Genomic DNA, 8,889 nt, shown 5'->3' on the forward strand with positions numbered 1-8,889 from the left:
TGTTTTTCTTTACCTCTATCAAATGGGAGATGAAAAGGGACATATTGTTTAAGTTAGGGGAGTCAGCCTGATAATTCCATTTAGGGTCTTTGTCAGGAATGTCAGCTACATTGGGTTAGGGCCTCACACGTGGAGAGAGTCTGAGAAAGCCATGCAGAGGCTCAGATGCCTGTCCTTCTTTCAGGGGTGGTGGTAGAAATGAGGATAAAATTAACATCTTGCCAATTGAGCCTATAGGAGTGGATGAGAAGTTAGAATTCCTTGGATCCTAAGTGTTTTTCAGTTTGGGAGAGGATGGAGGGAAAAGGGGATCATGGATGTGCACAATGTGTTCTACTCTGCCACCTCACAGAGAATGAGGGCAGAGGCTGGCAGAGGCTGTGGTTTAAGAGAGAGTCGGTGTGCACGAAAGTGGGCAGTGGGTGGGCAAAAGGGTGGTAGAAAGGGAGAAGAGGTAGAATGAGAAGAAACGTCTGATGGTAGAGTTGGGAAGACTGGAAGAAAGGGAGGGAGGGAAAAGGTGAGGATGAAGAAGAAGGGGCCGAAGTTTGAGGGACATGTGGGGGTGGAGGTGGATGGTTGGAGAGATCAAATTCAAGTGCGAGGAGAGAATTAGAGTCAAATGTAGATTGATCACAAAGGAGAAGTTGGAATGTAGTAGAGGATTACCAAAGTGAAGGATGACTGAGAAGGTGGCAACATGTCTGTATAGGCACTTCTGAGCACTTGACCTTGTGGTGAATAAAGGTATTTAAATGTTGAAGTATTTGGGATTCAAAGGTGTCATAAATTGTTTTGGTTTGATAGTTCCCCCTCCCAGGTAGAGGGTTTTTTGATTTTTAAAAAGCTAAAACAAAGGTGAGTCTTCGGGTAGTCAGAGGGCTGAGTCGGAGTTGCCTAGAGTAGAGTGGATAGGGTCTCCAGGTCAAAGGAAGAAAAAACCATAGAGACAGAAGTGTCCTTGAATAATCTCAGGGAAATGGTGGCCACCAGCAGGAGACCAGTGTCCTGCATCTCCTGAGGGACCAGGGGAAGAGGACAGCGCCCCAGGCCTGGGAGGACCAAGATCGAGTAACAGGACTTATGGACAGATGGATGGAAGGAAGGGGCAAGGACCTTTGGAGGAGATCCAGAGACTCACTGGATTCCTAGGAGTTTACTTCCTGGATCAGAGAAGATGGCCGGTGTTGTGTGGAAGGATGACAGGAGCAAGGGTGGCCTTGTGGACTGACTGGTCCCCTCACAAAGGCCTCCCAGGTTTCAGCACCAAATATTAGGTAGACTTAAGAACCAGAGACTACTGATCAAGGCAGAATTAGTAGCATAAGTAGAGTCACATTTTGGGAGTCTGAAGTAGACTTCCACCAGGCCCCAAGAGGCAAGGCAGAAGCTTTTATCCCTGGGGTAAGGGATAGAGCTTGGGCTGGGAAGTGGAATGAGGGATGGAATGAAGCAGTGAGCAGGCCTTAAACATAGAGTAGAAGTAAGGCTGCTGGGGGGCTTTAAACTAACAATGCCCATAAGTGCACAGGGCCTGCTGGGGTTCAATCCTCAGTACTGCAGGGCAGGAAAAAACCCTGTGTTATGTCGCAAGGCTGTGACTCCAACAATCTGGGAGGCTGTAGCAAGAGGATGGCCATTGCCAGCCCAGAGAGATGGTCTTAGCCTCTTAACAAGTCCTTGTCACAAAATTTTTTTAAAAAATTGAAAAGCACTGGAGATGAATCTCAATGCAAAGACCCTGGGCTCAGTGGCCAGTACAGAAAACAGAAAACAACAAAACCAAACCTCTTTGAGTAACTAAGCTATCATTGCAGAATTGTGACCAAAGGACTGAGCTTCAGCCCTCCTGTCAGTCCCCAGTCTCTGGGCACCAGTGGAGGAAAGAGTTCCCCACAGACATCTCCCTAAAGAATCTAAAGGTGGTGAGGCCTTAGTCATACGTAGGCAGCATCGTGTCTTCAGAGAAAGAAATCCAGTTTCTGAGGCCTGAAAGGACCCCAGGTGGGGACCTTGAGTGAATTCTTAAGGTTATCCCCCACCCCAAAGCAGAGAGTGCAGCACAGTATCCAGGACCTGTGGTCTGTTCTGGATGTCCCGTGCCTGAGGTGTCTCAAAAATCCCTTCTGGGCTATGTGAGAAAGTTGGAGTCTTGACTGATAATAGATAACAGGCGGCACATTCAGAGTGCATGTGAAGGTTGCGAGAATAACAAGTAGCAGGCAGAGGAGGATCCAAAAAGCTCTTCCCTTGCTGTCAGCAAGGTCCTGGGAGACCAACAGGACAGATGACAGCCTGAGGAGATGTCTCATTTCCTTCTGACCTCTCAGGGAAATGTAGGTTTTGTTCAAAGCATACAACTGGATTTTGTCAGGTTCACAGAAGTAATGCTGGGTTTCCAGAGGTTTCAGCAAGATGTGTCTGAAGGAAAAAGACCCCACGTGCACATATGTGGTCTCACAGTTCACGTGGAACTCTGGGTAGTTTTCAGCAGAGATATCTGGAAGAGAAACTCGATCACTACAACGTGGCTTTTAGTGGGAAGGAGATTTTATGGTGGGAGGGCAAACTCAGGTCAGGTGGATAAATCCCAGGCCCTGTGAGGACTCAGTCACTCTGACAGAAGATCATCTGAACCACATACTCTGAAATAAAGGATCAACCTGAGCCTCTACACAAACTCTTTGGTCCACTCTGGAAAGAACGTGGGATAGGAACAAACAGGTCAGATAACTTCATGGTGTCCTTTCTGTTTTCTTTTAGAGGAGTGAGGGCTTCAGTGTGAGAGTGCGTGACCAGATCATCGGACAGAGAATTCCCAGGTTCTGGCAGAATTTAAGGTAAGAACTCGAATTTAGTTGTGATACAGCCAGTCAGCTCAGAACACAGGTGGCCCCACCATGTGCATCCATGTTGTCCATCATGGGATGTCAAGCCTTGCCATGGCTAAAGGTTCCACAGAGTGAGAAATGACAGTGGGAGATTAAGAAAAGACAAAGAGATATAGGATGGGGCCAGGTGGGGCATTAACTCCTGATGGGAGAAAAAGACCACCAGGCAACAGCAGAGCATTTACTTATAGTGGTGGAGATAAGGGAAGCGCAGGGGGAGGAAAAGGGGGCTGGTGTGTAAGTGGAGCCAGGGGAGTAGCTAAGGTCTGCAGGATGTCATGCTTGATGGTTGGCTGGCCAATGGGCAGGGAGGAAGCCAGTGCTCTTCTCCACCAGGCTTTGCTCCCCCACGCCCTCTGTCCTCCTGTGTCCTGTTCTCCTCCCTCAGGGCCCTGCCTCATCCATGGGAGAAGGCGAGTTAGGCCTGGCCATAGTGATCTAGAGGGCAGGGCTCCCAGCAAAGCCACACATATGTAATATTCCATCAGTTCCTCCTAGTTGTTCTTTAGGAGGTGAGTCTTTAGCATAAGGAAGGGATAGCAGGCCAACAGAGAGAGATTCACACAGGAGCAGGAGCCAATGTGTAGACATTAAGTGACTACTGGGAAGATGTTTATTCTAGTACATTTGGGACCCTCAAAACTTCACTCTGGCTGCATTAATCCATTAGATCCTCCTGGCAGGAATGGTCCGAATTTCTATGCTCTCATTTGATTTTCACACCTCTCAGGGAAGTGAGGGTCTTGGTATCAAAGGCAGTCTCTGGTTAACATAGGAGTAAGTGTCTGGCGAGCAAGGCGAGGTCAAGGACCGACGCTATCATCCCCCTAAACACAATAGGGGCCCAACCAACTCCATTTCTGCGCTCAGTTCAGGAGGTCTCAGGCAGGCATCACCTGAAGAGGTATTCGTTCTTTTCCTTCCTGGGCTTCCAGCGAGGGAAGTATTTTGCTGTGTAGGGCCCACATCACATCCATCCCTTGGAGGGCCCTCTAGATAAGCTGGAGAATGAGTCAGAAAGCCTACCAAGATCAGAGTGAGGACCCTGAAGAGGTGTGAGGAGGCTACCTACCCTTATGCAGAGGTCTTCCCTTTGGTGAGAGCACTGGTAAGCCAGGTTTGGTAGATGTATGAGATGTCTTATCCCTTCCTTCCCAGTTGTCTCATGGATGTGAGGCCAGTTTCTAGCAGAAGCGATGATAGTTATCAGAACTGGGGACCGTAGCTCGGTAGGGAAGGATTAAACACTGACTGAGTGCCCGAGGAAGCAGCATTTCAGAAGATGGCGTCTGATCATTCCTTGCTTCATCATGATTTGAGCTGCTGGAAGCATGGTAAACCAGTCAGTCTATCATATCTCTGTATTTCATGTAAGGTAAATGTAGACTTGTGAAGGTTTGGGTCTGAAGAAGTGATATTACAGTGGTACCTTGGTTTACACATGGATTTCTTTCCTGATTTGGGGGAGATGGCTCTATTTGTGTTTGTGTGGGGAAGATGGTTGTGGTCATGTTTGTCGCCTGATGTGGACTCTGTGAACGGAAGCAAAGTTTTGCTGAACGCTTTTGTTTGAGAACCAAATTGCTTGCAAACGGAAGTATTCTTGAACTGAAGCATTGCTGTATGTCCCAAAAAGTTGCATTACTCAAGGGAAAGCCCCAGAGTCAGGATGACAACACACATCTCAGAACACACTGATCCAACAGAATTCAGGCTTGCCACAGCACTTGGGAAAATGGAGACAAACATGGTCACATGTGATGTTGCTGACTCTTCCTGAATGGTCATAGTGACATAGGTACTTAGTCAAAGTCAGCAATGTCAGTTCAGAGGACAGAAGGAGCATCCCACACTGTAAAGAGTTGTGTCGACCTTGACAGGGCCAAGTAATGACCACCCTCCACAGTGTAAGTGAGAATAGACATACTGGCTGCAATCTCCTGTTCATTCCATTAGAGGATCCGGACATGGTGGCCCAGTCTCACCAGCTCACTTCATGCACTGGTGTTTTAGGGAGGTGGTGGTGTAGGTGTGAATGTTGCATGTTGAGCCTCCAGTGTGTATGGTGCCCAGGAAATGTGGAGGATGCACATGGAGACATGCAGTAAGGCCTGGGAAGACTCCACCACAGGCATAGGGTTACCAAAGTACCGTGACAACTTTATCAAGCCAGGGAGCCATAGGCAGCTTTCAGCTGAACAGTGGCCCACAGTGGTACTTCTGGGGAGTTTTTGGTCAGGATTGTTTGTCACAGTGTGGGATTGTGGTGCCACGAACGATGAAGAAGGATTGCTCAGAGATGAGACTTAGTCCAGTCACTGAGGAGGTCAGAGGGGCTCTCTCAACCATAAGCACCCAGTATTAGGGAGACTCCTAGGAGCAGCAGTGAAGCTGAGAACTCTCTGGCTTTTATTCAGAATATCAGTGCAAGAGAAAAAAGCCAGAAATACAGCAGTTGGGTCAAGGATCTGTCTCAAGGATAGGCAGCTTTCTTGGGGAAAGGAGAATGACAACAGCTAGATACAACACGCCTCACTAATCTAAAATTCTTGTCTTTAGCTATTCCCTTCTCACAGAGCAAGCCTGCTTTTGTCGTGCAGTTTAACCCTTCAGCCCCTGCCCAAGTCCCCGAGAGTTGTTCTTGATCCAAATGCCAGTGTCATATCACATTAGCAGACGGCAGTGTGTAGATGCTGTCAGTGCTTCTGATTAGGGCCTTGAAGCAAGTGCATGGCCCTCCCCAGAACACAGTGTTCTCTCCCATCTAGCCCTTGAATTACTCCAGGGAAGTGCCAGTGGATACACAGTGTCATTCCTTGATTTATTCACAGGCAAGTAAGACAGAGAGCTGCTTTTGTAGATAGAGGATATGGACTTGCTTGAGAGTGGTTAGGCCTCAAGACCCACGGGAAGCTAAGGCAAGAAATATAAATGATCACCTACTACAAAGAGTTGGATTCCCAAAGAATCAATCCTAGCCTTATGTTTAGACATGCAAGTGAAAAGGGAAGGGTTTGAGTTACAGGCGACACCTCACCAAATCATCTGATGTCTTGGGGAGGCCACTGCAATTGTCAGAGGGGGTAAAAATACACTCATTAAGTAGTCATCGCTCCTGCCTGGATACAAATGATATCTCCTACATAATCTACCACCTTCCTCAGCAATGAAGTGGACAGTGATACAGAGCCCAACGTTGCTGTCTCCTATGATTCCAGAGAATTCTCCAGTCAGATCTCTGGCAGTGCCCTCTGGAGGATTGTTACTTGCTCCTTCAGGTTTTTTGGGGACATAGAAACCAGGAGCACAAGAGTCTAGAGAGGCCTTATAGCACTCTTCTCAGGTAAAGTGTTTGGTAGAAGCTTCCATCAGAGCCACTATAGTTGAGCATTAATGCTGAGGACACTGACATCCTCCCTTTCTTCCTTTCTCCCTTAGGTAGCGATTCTTCATTGCCCACTCTGTCAACTTTCCTTCCTCCAGCCGTTCACTCACGCCATTATGTCTCAGTGTCAGGAAAATCTAGCATGCCTAGAGGATGAAGACCTTCAGGTATGCAGTGAGACCCCAGGCCTAGAGACAGCCCAGGTCTGCCGGGCTGAGGAAGAGAAATTTTCCTCCTCATGCCATCCTCTTGTTCCTGGCACTCTGGAGGAGGCACCTGTGGCTGAGTCACGCAATACTTCTGAGGGCCTTCAGTATTCCTGTTTCTCTCTGAGCAATTCTGAGGAGGGTGTTAGTAGCCAAGGTAATGAGCAGATCTCAAGTACCAGACAGGCTGCGGCAGCCCCTGGGAATGTGCCCCGTGATGCTCTGGATGAGAAAGTGTCCTTCTTAGTGGGTTTCATGCTGCTCAAGTATCAAATGAAAGAGCCAATAAGGAAGGCAGATATGTTGAAGGTTATCATGCAGGAGGATGAGGCGTACTTCCCCCAGATCCTACTGCGAGCCTGTGAGAGCATAGAGACGGTCTTTGGCTTAGATGTGAAGGAAGTGGATCCCATCAACCACTGCTATGGTGTCTTCATCAAGCTGGGCCTCACCTACGATGGGATGCGGAGTGATGGAGAGAGCATGCCCAAGACTGGCCTCTTGATACTTGTCCTGGGTGTGATCTTCATGAAGGGCAACCGTGCCACTGAAGAGGAGGTCTGGAAAGCACTGAATCTGGCAGGGATGTATTCTGGGAAGGATCACCTCCTGTTTGGGGAGCCCAGGGAGGTCATCACCAAAGAATTTGTGAAGGAAAAGTATGGGAATACCGGCCGGTGGCCAACAGTGATCCTCTGCAGTATGAATTCCTGTGGGGCCCAAGAGCCTGTGCTGAAACCAGCAAGATGAAAGTGCTGGAGTTTTTGGCCAAGATTCTGGGGACTGACCCGTGTCATTTCCCATCTCAGCATGCAGAGGCTCTGCTAGAGAATGTGGAGAGAGCACTAGCCAGTATCTCCCTGAGCGCTGCTTCCGGTTCCAGGTCCACTGCAAGTTACTGAGCGTGGGGCAGTAGTTTCTCCCACACCTAGTCAAGTGACAGGTGGATTGTTCACTTATTGTTCCAAGAGTAGATAGTTTGTTCCAGGAGAATGCTAGTATTGAAAGAATATAGGTACCTGTGGTGGGATGGGTCTGACAGGAAAACAGAATATATCATTCACATGTTAGTTTTCAATGTGTAACCTGACAATTTAGTGTTTTATTTTTGAAGGTTGTATTTTTCAACAAATGTTACTTCATTTAAAAGAGGCTTAGTTTCAATATCTTGAATATCCAAATAATAATATTCACACATCATTCCATTTATGAGATTAACTAGTATGATCATGTCTATATGATAAAATGAAATCTCAAAGCATCATTTTATATGGTCATGTGGAATATAACAACACATTGAATTTACATAGACTTTTTTTGGAAATATGAAAGATCTCAGTCTTAATGCACCTGGCATCAGCTGAAAGAAGTAGAAATTATAAAAGTCGCTCCCTTTTCTTATTCCTTTTAGTGTCTTGTTCTGTAAAATTAAATGACTTATAAATGGCTTTGTTCATCTGCTTTACCGAGTTTAGGAGAAATAAAGCTGAATGAATTGCATAATGCGGATACTGGTTCCGTCTTCTCCAACCCTGAATCGTGTACCTGCTCTGGGAAAGCAGCGCACTACTACTGGGGATCCTGGGGTCAGGGGAACTGAGAAGCCACCTGTAGAGTTTTAACGTAGGAGCAGTAGCCTTGGAGACAGGAAAATAGGCCTTCTAATATCCAAGGACAAGTAGAAAGAAGGTACGTGCACGGAGGAGGAGGGGGCAAGTCCACATCCGTTTCTGTGTAAGTGTTTTCTCACAAGCATTGCTTGGAACATCTGAAAACCAAATTCTTTAAAGGAACTCAGCGTTAGTTTAAGCTGGACTGTGTGTCAGAGGAGGATGAAGGAATGGCGAGCAGGGACTAGCCTCTCAAAATGTATTTCTCAGATTTGAATCCCGGAAGCCTGTAGTGAAAATTGTCTATCAGTGTTCTCTGTTGATCCTGGGTAATTCTGAGAGGCTTCTCACCTGTGCCAGAAATGGTAGACATTCTCCTCTCTTCTTCAATACAGTTGATCACTACACAAACGGCATGTTTTATTCAAGTGTTTTTTGAGGAATAAGGATGATGCTCCTTTGACTAGTTACTGAAAATCAAATGTGGGTGGGGATGCATTGCCTTCACCCAGAAGAGACAATGCTCACTTCTTTCAGGGCAACATTTTGGGAGGAGGTACTGTGTGCTGAACCCAGGGCCTTCGCACTATGCTACATCCTCAGCCCTTTTTATTTGTTATTTTTGAGTCAAGACCTGGCCAAATTGTTACATCGCCCAGGGTGTGCTAGAACTTATCCTCCCACTGCTGCCTCCCAGGGTGCAGGGATGACAAGCGTGCACCCCAGGTCCCCCTTAAAAGGGAATTGTATGTTGCTTATCTCGCTTGTAATTTGACAAGCCATAAGTAAGGGCAAAC

General features: G+C 47.2%; 1 protein-coding gene across 1 annotated transcript; it reads left to right on the plus strand.

Annotated features, from left to right (window-relative positions):
- The first annotated feature begins 954 nt into the window (after positions 1–954).
- On the plus strand, positions 955–7,951 carry LOC147828133 (melanoma-associated antigen B16-like). Its single transcript, XM_087211060.1, is given in 3 exon segments — positions 955–2,840; positions 6,330–7,143; positions 7,146–7,951. Coding segments are annotated over 2 exon segments (990 nt in total). The 5' UTR covers positions 955–2,840; positions 6,330–6,392; the 3' UTR covers positions 7,385–7,951.
- The last annotated feature ends 938 nt before the right edge of the window (positions 7,952–8,889 follow it).

Source organism: Heterocephalus glaber, unplaced genomic scaffold (genome assembly GCF_053883595.1).
Source record: "Heterocephalus glaber isolate CG9 unplaced genomic scaffold, H.glaber_assembly_v1.0 deba00001276, whole genome shotgun sequence".
Lineage (NCBI taxonomy): Eukaryota > Metazoa > Chordata > Mammalia > Rodentia > Bathyergidae > Heterocephalus > Heterocephalus glaber.